The 21,036-nt window shown below is 43.1% G+C and overlaps 1 protein-coding gene across 1 annotated transcript; it reads right to left on the reverse strand.

Moving 5' to 3' along the window:
• Positions 1 to 862: 862 nt before the first annotated feature.
• Positions 863 to 10,971, reverse strand: LOC135033665 (gap junction beta-5 protein-like). Its single transcript, XM_063954201.1, has 2 exons — positions 10,697 to 10,971; positions 863 to 3,515 (listed from the first exon to the last, which is right to left on the reverse strand). Exon 2 carries the CDS (start codon positions 3,506 to 3,508, stop codon positions 2,702 to 2,704), a length of 807 nt encoding a protein of 268 aa, XP_063810271.1. The 5' UTR covers positions 3,509 to 3,515; positions 10,697 to 10,971; the 3' UTR covers positions 863 to 2,701.
• Between the last annotated feature and the right edge of the window lie 10,065 nt (positions 10,972 to 21,036).

Raw genomic sequence — 21,036 nt, forward strand, 5'->3', positions numbered from 1 at the left:
CCCTTTGGCGTGCGCACATGGTTCTTTTGGTGTGTTTTTTTTAGGCGCCATTTTCCATCTTGCCCTGGGCTCCGAAAACCCTAGCTACGCCTCTGATGACAATAACCTGGCTGCATACTCTGTATAGACTGCAATTGCTGCTAATGTATACATTATGAGAATTGTAGCGATATTAAAGGTTGCTAACACTTCCACTTTTTGCCGTTCCCAGATCTCTGGTAGCCAAACCAACAAAAGAGCAGTGAAAGAAAGACAGAAATGCTGTATAAGCCAATGATTGCGTATATAGGTAACAGTTCTCAGGGACCCAGCAGAAGTGATGACAGGGCCTCGGAAAAAGTAATCATAGGGACTCAGCAGGAGAGATGACATAAGGAAATGTCCTATAAAGCATACTTCCCAACATGACCCTCTCCAGGAGGGACACAATGCTCTGCTTACCTCTAAATTTGTGATTGCCAGCACCTGTTTTGAACAGGTTAATGGATAAGAAAGGTATTTCAGCACAGGTGATGGCAGTCATAGATTAAGAGGGAAGTCCAGGAGCAGAGCATTCTGTCCCTCCTGGAGAGGGTCATGTTGGGAGGTATGCATAATGTAATGATGAGTATCTGAATGTTTCTCACTCACAGCTTTACAGCCAGCATAAGAAAAAGCTTTTCGGAGGACTGTGTATACCTACATATTAAAATAATAAAATAGACAGTAATCACTTTATGTAATTTAAAGACACAACACAGATTTAGAAATACCTAATTTATTGCATTTGCAATAACAAGAGATATATTTTTTTACAAAACAAGGAATATAAAAATCTAAAAAAATAAATAGACATTTTTATTTTGCAATACAATTGTAGCTGTCATATTGATTCTGTTATAAATATACTACATATACAAAGTTAATAATATTTGTTGTGCATTGAACAATAAGGTTTGAAAAGAGAACACACACTACGCAGTACTGAATATATTATTAATTCATGTATCATGCATGCTTTAATTCTAACTTCGTAACTAGTTTTCCTGGAGGGTGTGGGGGTGGGGTGGTATTCATGTGACCGCCGGTCAGCTGACCGACAGTCACATGACCTCCTCCACCAGCCCGACGGGTCACTGTCCCGATGGTCGGCATGCCGACCAACAGGGACTATTTCCTACTCGTGGGTGTCCACTACACCCATAGAGTGGGAATAGAACCCATGGCGACCGCAGGTCGCCACCGAGCCCGCAAGGGGCTTGCTGCACTCGCCCCTCCCCGCTGGGATCCCGGCATCGGTATGCTGCCGGGATCCCGGCGTCGGTAAGCTGACCGGCGGTCAAGAGACCGCCGGCCAGCCGTACTACACCCGTGGGGGTGGGGGGCTACACATCTAACTTATATTAGGTGGGTGTGCAGCTTTAAATTAGTACACTTTACATGTTACTGTCTAGTTCATAGCCTGTTTACATAAAGCTGGATACACACTATAAAGGGCCCTACACACTTAAACATTATCTTTCCAATATGGCTGATTGGAAAGAGAATCTGGCAATGTCTGTGAGCAATTGGATAAATTGGTTAAATGAAACTGATGCAACCAATTTTGTCTGAATGACCATTTTTGTCTGTTTTCCAGTATTTGGGAGCAAATGGTCAATTGTCATTTGCTCCCTTACATACTGTAACTAGATTTTCGTTCCAATCAGACAGATTGGACAGATAATCTTTAAGTGTGTAGGGCCCTTTAGAAAGGAAATCTGCTGCAGTAAGGTGTCAATAACTAGAATACAAAACATACATATTTTCTTTCCAGTGTCTAAATACAATCTGCAACAATTCTCCCCCTGCTAGTCCCTATGCATTTCTCTAAGGATCTTTCCTGTGTGCCGCTTGCTGTGCCGCTTGCATAATGACAAGAGATGTGCAGGAAACCATAATAAGCAAAACGTTCTGCAATGTAGTAATTCAGGGTTCAGAGACCTTGCTGCTATTATGCGCCTTATCAAGTTTATGAGTCTGACCTTTACACTTTTAAGGGTACAATAACATTATGTACACTACAAAAAATAAGACATTTATATAATGGTTGGCAATGCTACCATTGCTTTCTCCTTGGAATATACGTTGTGAACCTCTTGAATTACTGTGTAACTCAGGCTATAAAAGAAATAGAAAACTAGACCCATGTGAAAGTGGTTCTGACTGCAGATATAAATCTGTCCTTGAACAATCATTTTGCATTATGTAGAAATCTTGTCTTTCTTGTTTCTCCCACATAAAAGTTCTTGAAGGAATTTAATATAGTCCATTTTAAACATGAAACATTCTATTTTGATTTGTACTAATGTTGAATTTTCTGTAATAATATCCAACAGTTAATGGGGGCCAATTAGCAGCAGTAATTGATACTCCTGGGGAAATTCCATTTTCTCCAATGCCAGCAGTTATCAGGGATTTGTTTTGCATTTCTCAGGCACACAAAACAAAATCCCCAATGACCAACCCTATCAGCCCCATTTTTTCTCAACAAGACATAAGTCCAGAAACTTATACCGGATCCTATGTGTAGAAAGGTTTTCTGTCAAAAAAAGGGGTATAATTGGATAAGAAAAAAAAAATTGTTGATAAAGTAATAATAAAACAAACAAACTGAAAACCCAGTTTTTGTGGCCAAATAAATTTCAGGGACAAGTGAAGATCCACCTGTATCTTCGTCATCTCAATTTAACTGAGTTTCTGGAGGTGTGACATAGACGGAAGGGTGCAGCAGGGCTAGCTCTTCATTTAACTTGTTATTGTGATGACATGTGTCTTGCTTCTGGAGGAACGTAATGACCTTGTTAGTTTGATATCTGGTAGAATGAGTCCTTTGGGCAGAACATTCACAGCACCTTTTGGTCACCAGGTATCCTATCTCAATCAAGTTGAGTAGGATGCAAATGATGGTAGTGATTACCATAAATAGGGTAAATATATTTTTTTCAGTGGGTCTTGATATAAAGCAGTCTACAATATTGGGGCATGGAGACAATGTACACTTGACAACATTGGGGAGAGTATAGTTCTGGTAGATATGGTGAAAGATGTAAAGGAACACTGAATCTACAGCAGCTTTGACTATAAGACTTATGAGGTAAGTCCACCATAAACCACCTCTTTTCTTTCCAGTGTCTAAATACAGTCGTCCACAATTCTCCCCCTGCTTTTCCCTGTGCTTTCTCTCCCGATCTTCCCTGTAGGCCACATGCATAATAACAAGAAGAGATGGACAGGTAACCATAATTAGCTGGAGGGCCCAGAGTCTTATGTGCGATACTGGAAAATAGTTATCATAACAGACATTGGTGCAGCCTGGCTGTCGCGTATTGCAGTCAAATTCTCCTTGATCATCACCCCAGACCCTTTCTGCTGCCACCACATAAACCAGCAGCCGAAAGATAAATACTACTGACAGCCAGATTCGTCCAAAGGCAGTGGAGAACTGGCTTGCTCCACTTAGGAGACCCTGGAAAACTCCCCAATTCATAGTTTATCTGTAAATAAAGAAATACAGGTTATTCATGTAACAGGTTGTTAATGTACTAAAGCTTAACTGTCTACACTGTATTACTGTACCAGTATAAGATTGGCAATATGGTGGAATAAAAGGGGCCTTTTCAATTTTCAGGTTTTTTTGTCTTATGATAATGCATCACTATAACCCAGCTGTGCAAATACCATAATATATATGATAAAGGTCCTATGACAGCTCAGCCACTAAATCTGAGTAAATAAATTAATGGGCATGGTGGCCCCCAAAATCTTCATCCAGTCCTAGCACTAGATAGCCTAGTATGCTTTCAGCTATTGCAATAAAATACAAACATGGAATGCCCCTGTCATACTGGATGCCTGTTGTCTATATGGTAATGCGGACTGAAAAGAAAACTGCACATCCATCCTCCCAGGCACTACCAGCCCTGCAATGAAGAGCACTGGTTTCCACATTGTCTAGCCTGGGCTAGTGACTGACATGTAATGACAGTTTTGCCACTTCAATTATCCTAGTATAATGAGGGACATATTCACTCATTTTCTGGTTCGAGACCCAATAATAATAATTTCTTATCACCACTTATTGCGGCAATAAGAAATTACGTTTCATCTGAAATTATTAAAATACACGGCGACAGCCCATCCCAGCAATGTGTTAGAAATTAAATGATCGCTAATATGATCATTTCATTTCTCAAACTTAGTAGATTTACTCACGTCCGAACGAAAAAATTTTATCGTTGAAGTGATCGGAGTGTGATTGACAGAAAGTGGGTGTTTCTGGGCGGAAACTGACCGTTTTCTGGGAGTGTGCGGAAAAACGCAGGCGTGCCAGGATAAAACGCGGGAGTGTCTGGAGAAACGGGGTAGTGGCTGGCCGAACGCAGGGCGTGTTTGTGATGTCAAACCAGGAACAAAACTGGCTGAGCTGATCGCAGTGTAGGAGTAAGTCTCGAGCTACTCAGAAACTGCTAAGAATTATTTATTCGCAATTCTGCTACTCTTTTGTTCGCAGTTCTGCTGAGCTAAGATACACTCCCAGGGGGCGGCGGGCTAGCGTGTGCAATGCTGCTAATAGCAGCTAGCGAGCGAACAACTCGGAATGAGGGCCATTACCCCCTGACAATGAGCTTGACACCCAGCACATGATACCCCTGGCAACGAGCATGACACCCTGAGTATGAAAACTCCTGGCACTGTGCATGGAACCAAGAGCATGAAACCCCTGGCAACAAGCAGGTCATTTAAAAGTAATTAGAAGCCTTACTGTAGGGCTTAATGTGTAATGGTCATTGCGATGTGTGGCATAATGTATCACGGACATTGCGGTGTGTGTCATAATGTGTCACAGGCATTACGGTGTGTGGTATACTATATCACGGGCATTATGGTATGTGGTATAATGTCTCAGGGGCATTGCAGTGTGTGGCATTATGTATAATGGGCATTGAGGTGTGTGGCATAAGGTATAACGGGCATTGCGGTATGTGTCACAGGCATTACGGTATGTGGTATACTATATCACGGGCATTGTGGTATGTGGTATAATGTCTCAGGGGTATTGCAGTGTGTGGCATAATGTATAACGGGCATTGCAGTGTGTGTCATAATGTGTCACAGGCATGACGGTGTGTGGTGTACTGTATCACAGGCATTGTATGTGCTATAATGTCTCAGGGGCATTGCAGTGTGTAGCATAATGTATAACGGGCATTGCGATGCGTGGCATAATGTGTCTAAGGCATTATGATGTGTGGCATAATGTGTCAGGGGCATTATGGTGTGTGGCATATTGTGTAATGGGCATTATTGTGTGTGGCATAATGTCTAAGGGCCATTGCAGTATCTGGCATAATGTATACTGGGCATTACTATAAGGAGGAAAAATTACAAATAATGTAAGGGGCATGAATCAGGATTATTATTTTTTCCTGGGGTGGGCAACGCCTGGGCGTGCAGGTTGCAGAACTGGGGTATAAGGTAGTCTTTTCCTGCAATACCACACCCCTTTATGCAAAGCCACACCCATTTCAGCAAGGCCACGCCCCTTTTTGCGGGCACGAACGGATACATCACTTTGCTAGTGGCAAATATTGGGGGGGGGGCACAGAATGTTTTGGCTTGGGGGAGAAAAATTTCTAGTTACGCCACTGCCAAGAGTCCTATTGTTTGCTCAGCCAGTTATAAGACCGCTGGGTGTATGTGGTTGGCTAGCAGTTAAGGGAGGTTTCCGATCAGTTCAAGTCCCATTCAGAGATGAAATAGCGAGCAGTTGCACTAATTGTTATTGAATTTATTTTTCCTATTAGATTACACAGACAGAAGACTTTCCAATTAAATTCCACTGAATAACTAATTAAAGATAGAAGCTAAGCCTCTGTTTGATAACGTTAATACAAAATAAAATCACCTCATTTAATTCTTAAACGATAGTATGATGGGAATTGTATTTGTAATAATTGTATTTGTATGTGATGCGACCGCAGCCAGCTTCGCTTTTGCTGATATGGTTGCCGTCCACTTTAAATGAGGAAATCCATTTTGCACATGTACAGGACAGATTTCCTACTCCTGTTCTGGTCCCTTGGCTGAAATTGCTCCCCAAAATGCCATGCAAATGGTACTCTGGGATGCATGTACTGAAAATGATCTGGTCACTGTTCAGTCTAAAGGCCGTTACTCACTTCTTATTTTTCTAGCTCTCTCTGCTACGTTTGACACTGTTGACCACTCTTCTCATACTGTACACACCAAATCCCCAGGTCTTTAGGACACAGCCCTTTCTTGGTTCTCATCCTACCTAACCTACTGTATCTAATCACTCTTTCAGTTTCCGCTTCTCTGAATTCAACTCCTCCTCTTCACTACCTCTGTCAGTTGGAGTACCGCAAGGATCAGTCTTAGGGCCCCTGCTTTTCTCAATCTATACTACATCTCTTGGCAAACAAATCAGCTTTTGGATTTCAGTATCATCTGTACGCAGATGATACTCAAATCTACCTATCCTCCCTAGATTTGTCACCATCTGTATTGGTCCGCGTCACTGAATGCCTTTTTGCCATTTCATCTTGGATGTCATCTCGCCACCTCAAACTTAATATTACCAAAACAGAATTATTTATATGCCCACTGATAAACTGTAGTTGCCAACCTGACATCTCTATCACTGCTGAGAACTCGACAATCAATCCTACTCCACAAGCTTGCTGCCTAGGCGTCATCCTTGACTCTGAACTGACCTTTGTTCCCCACATTCAATCTGTCTCAAAATTATGTTGCATGCTCTAAAAAAACATATCCAAAATACAATCATTGCTTATGCAAGACACTACTAAAACTCTAATCCATGCTCTCATTATCTCCCGCATTGATTATTGCAATAGTCTTCTTACTGGTCTTACCCATAAAAAACTGTTGCCACTACAATCCATTCTGAATGTAGCTGTGAGGCTAATCTCCTTGCTAGACAGACATCGTCTGCAGATCCATTCTGTCAGTCCCTCCATTGGTTACCTGTATTCTACCGTATTCAATATAAAATACTTTTACTTACACACAAGGTCATTAACCAAACTTCACCAATGTACATCTCTTTGCTTATCTCAAAATATCTCCCAACATCTCTCATCCACCTTCATTACTTGCTCCCAATCACGAATACAGGACTTTCTTCAGGCTGCACCCAGTCTGTGAATGCCCTCCCTTGCACAATAAGACTCTCCTCTAGTCTCCAAACCTTCAAGTGTTCCCTGAAAACTCACCTCTTTTGGGAAGCGTATCAAATTCCAAATTCGAACACATAACCTTCATAAACTTTCCTATTCAACTGCAACCTTTACAGTCCACACATATCCTCACATGTTTTCTCTTTCTTCGCTATCCCATTTTTTTGACCCCCAGGCCAACATTGCGGCATGACCACATCATACAGCCCACCAACAACCTGTGCAATCTGGTTGATCATTATGCAATTAAAAACATCTATCCATGTGTTTTAATGCCTATTTCCCTATAGATTGTTATCTTCCGAGCAGGGCCTTCCCCTCTCTACGACTGTTACCAAGTTTTGTTTTAATACTGTTGTTTCCAATTGTAAAGCGCAATGGAGTTGGCTGCACTATATAAGAAACTGTAAATAAATAATAAATAAATAAAGTGCAGAGAGGGGAACTTTGTGTACCCACTTTCACAGAGCAACTATTTGGCTGTGCAGAGATCAGCTGCAGAAGTGATCATCAGTTCCCCCTCACCCAGCTCTGCAGGAGGGGTAGGGATATGTACCCTGGGACAGGTGGTGAAATTTTGAAACAGGGGATTTGTAGGTGTGTGTGAGTGGGGGGATGAGGGGGGGAGTAATGTCCTACAAAACAATTATTGGCCCTGGGGGTGGTGGTGGATTAAACATAGATTTATATTGACACATGGGCCCTCATTCCGAGTTGATCGCTCGCTAGCTGCTTTTAGCAGCAGTGCAAACGCTAAGCCGCCGCCCTCTGGGAGTGTATCTTAGCTTAGCAGAAGTGTGAATGAAAGGATCGCAGCATTGCTACAAAAAAAGATTGTGCAGTTTCAGAGTAGCTCGAGACTTATGGGGCCTACTCACTGGCCGAGGTGCCCGACGGCCGATACGGCCGACGAGCGACCCGGCGGCGGGGGGGGCAGTGACGGGGGGAGTGAAGCTTCTTCACTCCCCCCGTCACCCGGCTCCATAGACGTGCAGGCAAATATGGACGAGATCGTCCATATTGGCCTGCATGCACAGCCGACAGGAGACCAGCGATGAACGAGCGCGGGGACGCGCATCGTTCATCGCTTAAGTCTCCACACTGAAAGATATGAACGAGATCTCATTCATATCTTTCAAAATATCGGCCAGTGTGTAGGGCCCATTACTCCTAGCTAGCAATCACTTCAGTCTGTTTAGTTCCTGGTTTGACGTCACAAACACGCCCTGCGTTCGGCCAGCCACTCCCCCGTTTCCCCAGGCACGCCTGCGTTTGTATCTGACACGCCTGCGTTTTTCAGCACACTCCCGGAAAACGGTCAGTTACCTCCCAGAAACTCCCCATTTCTGTCAATCACTCACCGAACAGCAGTGCGACTGAAAAGCGTCGCTAGACCTTGTGTGAAACTGCATAGTGTTGTGTGAAAGTACGTTGCGCGTGCGCACTGCACACCATACGCATGCGCAGAAGTGCCAATTTTTAGCCTGATCGCTGAGCTGTGAACAACGACAGCTAGTGATCAACTTGGACTGACCCCCATAGTGCCATTTGGACAAAGTACCGCTGGGGGTACAATTGCCACTCGGGCTTGGCAGGCACTATTACAATGAGGGCCTAAGGAAATGCGGGGGTTGTGAGAAACCCCTTGGCATTTTTTTCCCCCATAAAGTATGGCATTTACTTTTCCAATAAAATATTTAAATACATTTTAAAAAATATATTCTAACATTAATTAAATGACAAAACCCCCCCAACAATTTCTGATTGGTTTTGCTGAAATAGATTTGTGATGAACTTACAGGACTACAGTACAGTTACTGCCAATACAGATGTTTTCATTATGCTATGGGGGATATTCAATCAGTGCACTTTTTGACCGTTTTTAGGTTGAATTTACATTTGACCTACAGTATTCAATGCCCATGCCATTTTTTTGACTGCTTAAAAAATCCAGCACTGGCGAAAACCATGTGTATCGACGAATTCGCTGATACATGTTTTAGCAATTTCGCACAGGTTTTTCTCCATTTTTGGCGCAATTTTCACCCATGCCAATTTGACAAAAAAAAAAGTGAAATGTCATGGGCGAAAATGGATTAAAAAATGGGCAAAAACACCCGCTATTGAATACACACAGGTCGAATTAGTGCCGATTTTCCGACTGTCGGAAAATTCAGCACTAATTGAATATACCCCTATATATGGCTTTGCATAGCAAGATGGATTTTTCTAGGGATGAGCAATTTATTGTTTAGGCTGCACAAAAGGCCAAGATTTTTACACTGCTCCCACAGTGACATATCCCACTACTTTTCTAGTGGTATCAACAAGCTTGTTTTCCAAAGCAACATGAGTAAATCAGTGTCCTAAAAATATACAAATTCATACAATATTTCACCTACTGTATAGTAAAGGAATATCCGTTCTTACCAAGTGCTACTGTATATAAGGAATGTACTATTGGAGAAAATATGGACCATATGACATTGACCCTGAATTTTTTTATTTACAAAGAACATGTAGAAACAATTCATCATATTGCAAATAAATGCTCTAAGACAGTGGTTACCCCTGACAGTCCCTTTTCGTAATTTGTACCCCCAACTTTTGCATAGCAATACATTCAGAATAAATATAATTATAGCATAACACAAATTGTACATATGTATTTCTCACATAGTGCTATTTATCAAATAATTAAAATCAACACTAAAACTACATTCCACATATGCTTTCTTTTATAGGGATTGATTTCAGGTTCCTACTGTGATGCCTGCTGCCTTTAGGTATTCATTTATTATCACCTGGATGTTCCTCCACACCATTTCTAAATTTAAAGGTTTATAAGTTTATAGTACCCCTGAACATTGACTACCCTTCGGGGGAACTAGTACAACATGTCGAGATCCACTGCTCTAAGACACGTTTCCCACATCATAAATGTCTCCCACTGACCTGAATTGTTTATCTACAGTATGTTAACTATAATATAATAACATGTAAAGTTTACAGTAGATAATCAGGGACAGCTAGTGTGTGTGTGTGTGTGTGTGTGTGTGTGTGTGTGTGTGTGTGTATTTAGATTTTTTTTATTGTAGGCTTGTTTTTTTTTGTTTTTTTTTAGGAGGTCCGAGAGTTAAAAGCTTTGTTATTGGTCAGACTCTCTTCTCAACAAGTGGAAGAGTGCCAATGTGAACCTGCTGAGTTTGTATATTGCTAAGTAAACATAAAGTATGTTATTGATATTTATAGATCTGTTAGACTACAACACAGACTTCAAAGATAATAAATACAGTTCATTTCCTACTTACTTATTTTCTGAAGATGGGGTTGGCTATTAATGCCTGCAGTAAAACGTTTTTTTTTTTGCCATAACCTGTCTAAAAGTCGGAGGACACGTATTCTGGACTGACAATCACATGTAGTATACTTGATATCGAAAAATATACACTTACCTTTTCAGTGTAAGAAGTTCATATAAGAATAATGTATCTGTATAGCATTGCCATAATGTACATAGATACAAGCGATGGTTGTATTTTTGTCTGTAGGGTTGGTTTTTGTCTGTAGTTGGGAGTAAAACGACACACAGGTCCTGGCTCCCAGGGAGTGTCTATTCTGTGGTTTCTTATTTCAAAGCTTTCTTTGCAAACATGCAGTGCTCTAAGCAAACCGGATCTTTCTGTTACGTAGCCAATCTGTGCAAAGCGGGCAGGTAAAGGTGTGTTCTGGAATTCTTAAGAAAAAAAGACTGAAAATATTAACCCATAAGTAACAATGGTAGTCTCTGGCACATGTACAGCATGTGAGATCTGATAGTGATTATGTTACAAAATATGCAGCAATTTTTCATAGGGGCCGATGTATTAACGTAAATGTAGCGATAATGCTGCTTCCACGTCTTTGCAGAAAATAAGTAGCTTCAGATGTATCAAGGGTTATTTCAGGTTTTTACTCATTTTGGCCTCAATTCAGCAATAATCTTGATATTGTCCCGAATTTTATTGGAAAATATCGACACAATATTTATTTTATTACAGCTATTCAGCTAATAACTTTGAAGGAACAGCGAACACGCTGTTCCTGCGAAGTTCAAGGCAGCTTAGTTTTAGGAATTCTGAAAAGAAAATCTTCTATTTCTTGTTGTGCACATGCTCAGTCATGCTCTTACTGAACAATGGTGGTCATTCCGAGTTGTTCGCTCACTGACGATTTTCGCAGTGCAACGATTAAGTAAAAAAACGGCAAAAATGCACATGGTACGCAGCGCCCATGCGCTAAGTACTTTCACACAAAACTTTGTAGATTTACACAAGCTCGAGCGACGTTTTTTCATCGCTCGAGTGATCGGAGTGTGATTGACAGGAAGTGGGTGTTTCTGGGCGGAAACTGGCCGTTTTCAGGGAGTGTGCTAAAAAACGCAGGCGTGCCAGGTAAAAACGCAGGAGTGGCTGTCCGAACGCAGGGCGTGTTTGTGACGTCAAACCAGGAACTAAACGGACTGAGGTGATCGCAGTCTAGGAGTAGGTCTGGAGCTACTCAGAAACTGCAGGGAATTATTTAGTAGCAGTTCTGCTAATCTTTCGTTCGCTATTCTGCTAAGCTAAAATACACTCCCAGAGGGTGGCGGCCTAGCGTTAGTAATGCTGCTAAAAGCAGCTCAGCGAGCGAACAACTCGGAATGAGGGACAATGTGAATAGTCTCTCCTTCCCTGCAGTGTGACGAGCGCAGGTGTATGTCCACATCCACGCTCCCAAAAATGTCTCAACTGATTAAAATGTGTACATAGGCTTTATTAGTCTATATACCTTTATAATAATGTGCTTTTATATATACATTTAAGATATACATTTTATGTATTAAACCACATAAAAATATACAGACTAATATAAAGCCTAAGTACATTTTTTTTTAATAATTTAGACACTTTTGTGAGGCTGGAGCTGTACATACACCTGTCGCTCATCACACCACAGGGAAGGAGACTTCAAGATCCTGCAGGGCCTGATGGGAAAATTTCCCTCTGTCCCAGTTTTTGAGAAATTTAAGTACTTTCTTCATATAATGCCTTTCTGAAATGGCATTATATAAAGTAATCTTTTATCGGGAAGTTTGACGATTTGATGCTTGCTAAATTGCATGAAACGTTAAAGCACTATAGAGACTAATGATTGATCCCTATTGTGCGATACTCATCGAGATGGGTGAAAGAGGTTTTGAAAGATATATATGTCATGCATTTTTTGAAATGTACATTTTTTTTTTTAATAGAGATGAGCAGGTTCGGCTCCATGAGAACTGAACTCCCCTGAAATTCATGCTCCAAGCCTGGTTCCGAGCCCGGCTTGGAAATTCCCGCCAGACTCGTAAACCAGAACGAGGCAAAACGCCATCATCCCGCTGTCGGATTCTTGCAGGATTTGGATCCCATATAAACAGCCGCGCATTGCCGCCATTTTCACTGCGGACTTGGAGAGTGTGGGAAACAGACCTCTGTCTCTCTCTGTGGGTGGTGGTGTCAGGTGGGGTTAGTGTGTGCTCTGTAGGGGTGCTGCTGCAGTCACTGTGGTGTACCTGTGCTATGTTAGGGGTGCTGTCCTGGCTATCACAGACTGTCACTGGTGTTTCATGTGCTGCAGCTGTACATGGGTGTTGCTGTCCTGGCTGTCATTGTGTTGTAAAGGGTACAGGGACACTGTCCTCCTGTATGCTGGAAAATATAGGGGTGCTGCTGGCTCTGTATGTTGTAAAAATTCAGGGGTGCAGTTGTTAAAAATTAAAAGCTCACTGCTCCTGTATTCTTTCAAATATTGGGGTGTTGCTGACCCTGCATGTTGTAAAAATTCAGGGGTGCAGTAGTTAAAATTTAAAAGCACACTGCTGTGTGCTGTAAAATATAGGGGTGTTGCTGTTTAAATAACATTACACTGGCCCTGTAGGTTGTAAAAAATCAGTGGTGCAGTTGTTAAAAATTAAAAGCACACTGCTGTATGCTGTAAAATATAGGGGTGTTGCTGTTCAAATAGTGTTAAACTGGCCCTGTATGTTGTAAAACTTCAGGGGTGCAGTTGTTAACAATTAAAAGCACAATGCTGTATGCTGTAAAATATAGGGGTGTTGCTGTTCAAATAACATTACACTGGCCCTGTATGCTATAAAAATTCAGGGGTAAAGTTGTTAAAAGTTAAAAGCACACTGCTGCATGCTGTAAAATATAGGGGTGCTGCTGGTGCTGTATGTTGTAAAAATTCAGAGGTGCAGATGTTAAAAGTTAAAAGCACACTGCTGTATGCTATAAAATATAGGGGTGCTGCTGTTCAAATAACATTACACTGTATGTTGTAAAAATCCAGGGGTGCAGTGAAAATCAATGTACACTGGCTCTGTCTTGTATGCTGTAATTATTCTAGGGTGCAGTGAAAATCATTGTACACTGGCCCTGTCTTGTATGCTGTAATTATTCTAGGGTGCAGTGAAAATAAATGCACACTGTCCCTGTCTTGTGTGCTGTAATAATTCTATGGTGCAGTGAAAATAAATGTACACTGACCCTGTCTTGTATGCTGTAATAACTCCAGGGTGCAGTGATAATCAATGTACACTGGCCCTGTCTTGTATACTGTAAAATTACAGGGGTGTTGTGAAAATACAGGGGTGCTGGCACTGTCTGCGGTTGCGATGTCTAGGCTTGACCTTCACAAAACTGTATGGAAAGAGGAGTCTCCTACCACCATTTGCACCCTCCCTGCAAGTGCTGGGAGGAGCACCGCCAGTTCAGTTGCTGATATTGAGATTGAGGATTTCACTGTTGAAGTACACTAGGATGAAGAGGATATGGGTGTAGCTGGTGCTGCGGATGAAGTTGACGATGAGGATTCTGATGGGGATGTGGTTTGTTTGAATACGGCACCAGTGGAGACAGTTGTTGTCCATGGGATGAAAAAGCCAATTGTCATGCCTGGACAAAATACCAAAAAAGCCACCTCTTTGGTGTGGAACTATTTCTCCACAAATCCAGACAACAGGTGTCAAGCCATCTGTTGCCTTTGTCAATCCATAATAAGTAGTGGTAAGGACGTTAACCACTTTGGAACATCCTTCCTTATACGTCACCTGCAGCGCATTCATCATAAGTCATTGTCAAGTTCAGAAAATTTGGGTAATAGCGTAAGCAGTCCACTGACACCTAATTGATGTGGTTTTGTCTGTTTGAATATTATTTCTCTGTGAGGATGAGGATGTAAACACTGAAGGGAGGCGTGGATCTGAGGATGAGGACGACATCTTGCCACTGTAGAGCCAGTTTGTGCGAGGAGAGATCAATTGCTTCTTTTTTGGTGGGGGCCCAAACAAACAAATCATTTCAGCCACAGTCGTGTGGCAGACCCTGTTGCTGAAATGATTGGTTTGTTAAAGTGTGCATGTCCTGTTTATACAACATGAGAGTGGGTGGGAGGGCCTGAGGACAATTCCATCTTGCACCTCTTTTTCTTCTTTGCATTATGTGCTCTTTGGAGCCTAGTTTTTAAAAGTGTCATTCTGTTTGACACTATAGTGCCACTCCTAGATGTGCCAGGTGTTTGTGCCGCACACTTGGGTCGCTTAGTTTAGTCATCCAGCTACCTCATTGCACCTCTTTTTCTTCTTTGCATGATGAGCTGATTGGAGCCTAGTTTTTAAAACTGCCATCCTGTCTGACACTTCAGTGCCACTCCTAGATGGGCCAGGTGTTTGTGCCGCCCACTTGTTTCGCTTAACTTAGTCATCCAGCGACCTCGGTGCAACCTTTTGGCCTAAAAACAATACTGTGAGGTGTGAGGTGTTCAGAATAGACTGGAAATGAGTGGAAATGAATGTTATTGCGGTTAATAATTAGAGATGAACGGGTTCGGTTCTCCGAGAACCAAACCCCCCCCCCCGAACTCCAAGTGGTTTACACGGGTCCGAGGCAGCCTCGGTTCTTCCCGCCTGACTCGGAAAACCCGAACAAGGCAAAACATCATCATCCCGCTGTCAGATTCTCGCGAGATTCGGATTCCATATAAAGAGCTGCGCGTCGCCGCCATTTTCACTCGTGCATTGTCGAGAGAGCGAGAGGACGTGGCTACATTCTCTGAGTGGAAAGCTCAATATCAGCTCGATATCAGTACTCAGTATCTGTGCTGCATTGTGGTGACCAGTATACTACAGTACAATAGTCCAGTGCTGCATCTCGCTGCCCAGTATCAGTTCTAGTATTCTCATCAGTGCTCATTGTCTTGTGCTGCATTGTGGTGACCAGTATACTACAGTACATTAGTCCAGTGCTGCATCTCTCTGCCCAGTGTCATTTCTAGTATCCTCATCAGTGCTCAGTATCACTACTCATTGTCTTGTGCTGCATTGTGGTGACCAGTATACTACAGTACAATAGTCCAGTGCTGCATCTCGCTGCCCTGTGTCAGTTCTAGTATCCTCATCAGTGCTCAGTATCACTACTCATTGTCTTGTACTGCATTGTGGTGACCAGTATACTACAGTACAATAGTCCAGTGCTGCATCTCGCTGCCCAGTGTCAGTTCTAGTATCCTCATCAGTGCTCAGTATCACTGCTCATTGTCTTGTGCTGCATTGTGGTGACCAGTATACTACAGTACATTACTAAAAGTCCAGTGTCTTGTGCTGCATCTTGCTGCTGTAGGGTGCTGTGGTAGTGTCCTGTCACTGTGCATAGGTCATCATCATTCCAGTCACAGTGGTATCTGGTATCTATCTAGTGGTATCTAATTCCAGAAATTACTGCCGTCTAATTCCAGATATATTACTGGCATATAATTCCACACATTATAAAATGGAGAACAAAAATTTGGAGGGTAAAATAGGGAAAGATCAAGATCCACTTCCACCTAGTACTGAAGCTGCTGCCACTAGTCATGGCAGAGACGATGAAATGCCATCAACGTCGTCTGCCAAGGCCAATGCCCAATGTCATAGTAGAGAGCATGTAAAATCCAAAAAACAAAAGTTCAGTAAAATGACCCAAAAATCTAAATTAAAAGCATCTGAGGAGAAGCGTAAACTTGCCAATATGCCATTTACGACACGGAGTGGCAAGGAACGGCTGAGGCCCTGGCCTATGTTCATGGCTAGTAGTTTAACTTCACATGAGGATGGAAGCACATATCCTCCCGCTAAAAATGAAAAGAGTTAAGCTGGCAAAAGCACAGCAAAGAACTGTGTGTTCTGCTAAATCACAAATTCCCAAGGAGAGTCCAATTGTGTCGGTTGCGATGCCTGACCTTCCCAACACTGGAGGAAACAGGTGGCTCCTTCCACCATTTGCACGCCCCCTGCAAGTCCAGTTTCTTATATTCAAATTGAAGATGTCACTGTTGAAGTACACCAGGATGAGGATATGGGTGTTGCTGGCGCTGAGGAGGAAATTGACAAGGAGGATTCTGATGGTGAGGTGGTTTGTTTAAGTCAGGCACCCGGGGAGACACCTGTTGTCCGTGGGATGAATATGGCCATTTACATACCTGGTCAGAACACAAAAAAATATAACTTCTTCGGTGTGGAATTATTTTAACAGAAGTGCAGACAACAGGTGTCAAGCCGTGTGTTGCCTTTGTCAAGCTGTAATAAGTAGGGGTAAGGACATTAACCACCTAGGGACATACTCCCTTATACGTCACCTGGAGCGCATTCATCAGAAGTCATTGACAAGTTCAAAAACATCGGGTGACAGCAGAAGCAGTCCACTGACAACTAAATCCCTTCTTCCTCTTGTACCCAAGCTCCTGCAAACCACCCCAACTCCCTCAATGTCAATTTCTTCCTTAGACAGGAATGTCTATAGTCCTGCAGGCCATGTCACTGTCAAGTCTGACGCGTCCTCTCCTAACTGGGATTTCTCCGATGTATCCTTGAGTGGAACGCCTACTGCTGCTGTTGCTGCTGGCGTTGCTGTTGTTGCTGCTGGAAGTTGATCGTCATCCCAGAGGGGAAGTCGGAAGACCACTTGTACTACTTCCAGTAAGCAATTGACTGTCCAACAGTCCTTTGCAAGGAAGATGAAATATCACAGCAGTCATCCTATTGCAAAGCGGATAACTCAGGGCTTGACACCTATGTTGGTGTTAGACATGCGTCCGGTATCCGCCGTTAGTTCACAGGGACTTAGAGAATTGCTTGAGGTAGTGTGTCCCCGGTACCAAATACCATCTAGGTTCCACTTCTCTAGGCAGGCGATACCGAGAATGTACACAGACGTCAGAAAAAGAGTCACCAGTGTCCTAAAAAATGCAGTTGTACCCACTGTCCACTTAACCACGGACATGTGGACAAGTGGAGCAGGGCAGACTAAGGACTATATGACTGTGACAGCCCACTGGGTAGATGTATTGCCTACTGCAGCAACAAAAGCGGCGGCACCAGTAGCAGCATCTCGCAAACACCAACTCGTTCCTAGGCAGGCTACGCTTTGTATCACCGCTTTCCATAAGAGGCACACAATTAACAACCTCTTACGGAAACTGAGGAACATCATCGCAGATTGGCTTACCCCAATTGGACTCTCCTGGGGATTTGTGACATTGGACAACGCCACCAATATTGTGCGTGCATTACATGTGGGTAAATTCCAGCACGTCCCATGTTTTGCACATACAATGAATTTGGTGGTGCAGAATTTAAAAAAAAACTACAGGGGGTGCAGGAGATGCTGTCGGTGGCCCGAAGAATTGCGGGCCACTTTCGGCATTCAGCCACCGTGTGCCGAAGACTGGAGCACCAGCAAACACTCCTGAATATGCCCTGCCATCAGCTGAAGTAAGAGGTGGTAACGAGGTGGTATTCAACCCTCTATATGCTTCAGATGATGGAGGAGCAGCAAAAGGCCATTCAAGCCTTTACATCTGCCTACGATATAGGCAAAGGATGGGGAATGCACCTGACTCAAGCGCAGTGGAGAATGATTTCAACATTGTGCAAAGTTCTCCAACCCTTTTAACTTGCCACACGTGAAGTCAGTTCAGACACAGCCAGCCTAAGTCAGGTCATTCCCCTCATCAGGCTTTTGCAGAAGCAGCTGGAGAGATTGAAGGAGGAGCTAAAAACGGAACGATTACGCTAGGCATGTGGGACTTGTGTATGGAGCCCTTCATTTGCTTAGCCAGGATTCACGGGTGATTAATCTGTTGAAATCAGAGCACTACATTTTGGCCACCGTGCTCGATCCTAGGTTTAAAGCCTACGTTGTATCTCTCTTTCCGGCAGACACAAGTGTGCAGATGTTCAAAGACCTGCTGGTGAGATACTTGTCAAGTCAAGCAGAACGTTACCCGCCAACAGCTCCTCCTTCATTTTCTACCACCACTGTAGCTGCCAGGAAAAGGATACAATTTCTAAAACCACCCACTGGTGGTGATGTAGGGCAGTCAGGAGCAAGTGCTGACATCTGGTCCGGACTGAAGGACCTTCCAACGATTACTGACATGCCGTCTACTGTCACTGCATATGATTCTGTCACCATTGAAAGAATGGCTTTATTTTACCTAAGTGGCCCCCCCTCCAGCGTGTACTCCGAAAGAGTGTTTAGTGCAGCCAGTAACCTTGTCAGCGATCGGTGTAGGAGGTTACTTCCAGAAAATGTGGTGAAGATGATGTTCATCAAAATGAATTATAATCAATTCCTCCGTGGAGACATTTACCAGTAATTGCCTCCAGAAAGTACACAGGGACCTGTGATGGTGGATTCCAGTGGGGACGAATTAATACTCTGTGAGGAGGGGGATGTACACAGGGAAAGGGGTGAGGAATTGGACGATGAGGAGGAGGTGGACATCCTGCCTCTGTAGAGCCAGTTTGTGTAAGGAGAGATTGATTGCTTCTTTTTAGGTGGGGACCCACACCAACCAATCATTTCAGCCACAGTAGTGTGGCAGACCCTGTCGCTGAAATGATGGGTTTGTTAAAGTGCGCATGTCCTGTTTATACAACATAAGGGTGGGTGGGAGGGCCCAAGGAAAATTCCATCTTGCACCTCTTTTTTTTATTTATCTTTGCATCATGTGCTGTTTGTGGACAATTTTTTTAAGTGCCACCCTGTCTGACACTGCAGTGCCACTCTTAGATGGGCCAGGTGTTTGTGTCGGCAACTTGGGTCGCTTAGCTTAGTCATCCAGCGACCTCGGTGCAAATTTTAGGACTAAAAATAATATTGTGAGGTGTGAGGTGTTCAGAATAGACTGGAAATGAGTGGAAATTATGGTTATTGAGGTTAATAATACTATAGGATCAAAATTACCCCCAAATTCTATGATTTAAGCTGTTTTTGAGGGTTTAAAAAAAAAAACCTGAATCCAAAACGCACCCGAATCCGACAAAAATTCTTAAGGGAGGTTTTGCCAAAACGCGTCCGAATCCAAAACACGACCGCGGAACCGAATCCAAAGCCGAAACACAAAACCCGAAAAATGCCCGCTGCACATCTCTATTAATAATACAGTAGGATAAAAATTATCCCCAAATTCTCTGATTTTAGCTGTTTTTATGTTTATTTCAAATATCATCCAGATCCAACACCAAAACCCGAAAGGTTGGTTTTGGCAATACCAATCCAGATCCAAAAGACGAGCGGGGATCAGGATCCAAAACCAAAACACAAAGTGGGTCATTCCGAGTTAATCGCACGCTGCCGATTTTCGCTGCTCTGCGATCAGGTCTCTATTGCGCATGCGTATGCACCGCAATGTGCACGCACGTCGTACGGGTACAATGCGGATCGTTGCCGAGCTATGGATTTAACGAAGAATCCATCAACACAGCCGATCACAAGAAGATTGACAGAATGAGGGCGTTTATGGGTGGCAACTGACCGTTTTCTGGGAGTGCTAGGGAAAACGCAGGCGTGTCCGGGCATTTGGAGGGCGGGTGTGTGATGTCAATTCCGGCACCAAAAAGACTGAAGTGATCGCAAGGGCTGAGTAAGTTCAGACCTACTCTGAAACCGCACAAAATGTTTTTGCAGAGCTCAGCTGCACAGGCGTTCGCACACTTGCAAAGTGAAAATACACTCCTCCGTGTACGGCGACTATGCGTTTGCACGGCTGCTACAAACAGCGTGCGATCAACTCGGAATGATCCCCAATACCCGAAAAGTGCCGCCGCACATCTCTATTTTTTAATAATCTTTGACAATTTTACAGGGTCATGTGGTGAAGTCTGAGGGAATATGGTGTGAGCATATGAGGCATCTGGGCTGGTATGAAGCCATGTCTCGTGCTCCCTTTCTCTACATATATACGTACTGTATATATACTAGTGATGTGCACCGGACATTTTTCGGGTTTTGTGTTTTGGTTTTGGATTCGGTTCCGCGTTTTGGATTCGGGTGTTTTTTACAAAAAACCCTCAAAAACAGCTTAAATCATAGAATTTGCGGGTCATTTTGATCCCATAGTATTATTAACCTCAATAACCATAATTTCCACTCATTTTCAGTCTATTCTGAACACCTCACACCTAACAATATTATTTTTAGTCCTAAAATTTGCACCGAGGTCGCTGGATGGCTAAGCTAAGCGACACAAGTGGCCGACACAAACACCTGGCCCATCTAAGAGTGGCACTGCAGTGTCAGACAGGGTGGCACTTAAAAAAATTGTCCACAAACAGCACATGATGCAAAGATAAATAAAAAAAAGAGGTGCAAGATGGAATTTTCCTTGGGCCCTCCCACCCACCCTTATGTTGTATAAACAGGACATGCGCACTTTAACAAACCCATCATTTCAGCGACAGGGTCTGCCGACA

The sequence above is a fragment of the Pseudophryne corroboree genome, chromosome 2 (assembly GCF_028390025.1).
Source record: "Pseudophryne corroboree isolate aPseCor3 chromosome 2, aPseCor3.hap2, whole genome shotgun sequence".
NCBI classification, from domain to species: domain Eukaryota; kingdom Metazoa; phylum Chordata; class Amphibia; order Anura; family Myobatrachidae; genus Pseudophryne; species Pseudophryne corroboree.

What these genes read in the sequence shown, in the direction of transcription:
- LOC135033665 (XM_063954201.1), bottom strand. Translation starts at nt 3,508, where the DNA reads ATGAATTGGGGAGTTTTCCAGGGTCTCCTAAGTGGAGCAAGCCAGTTC.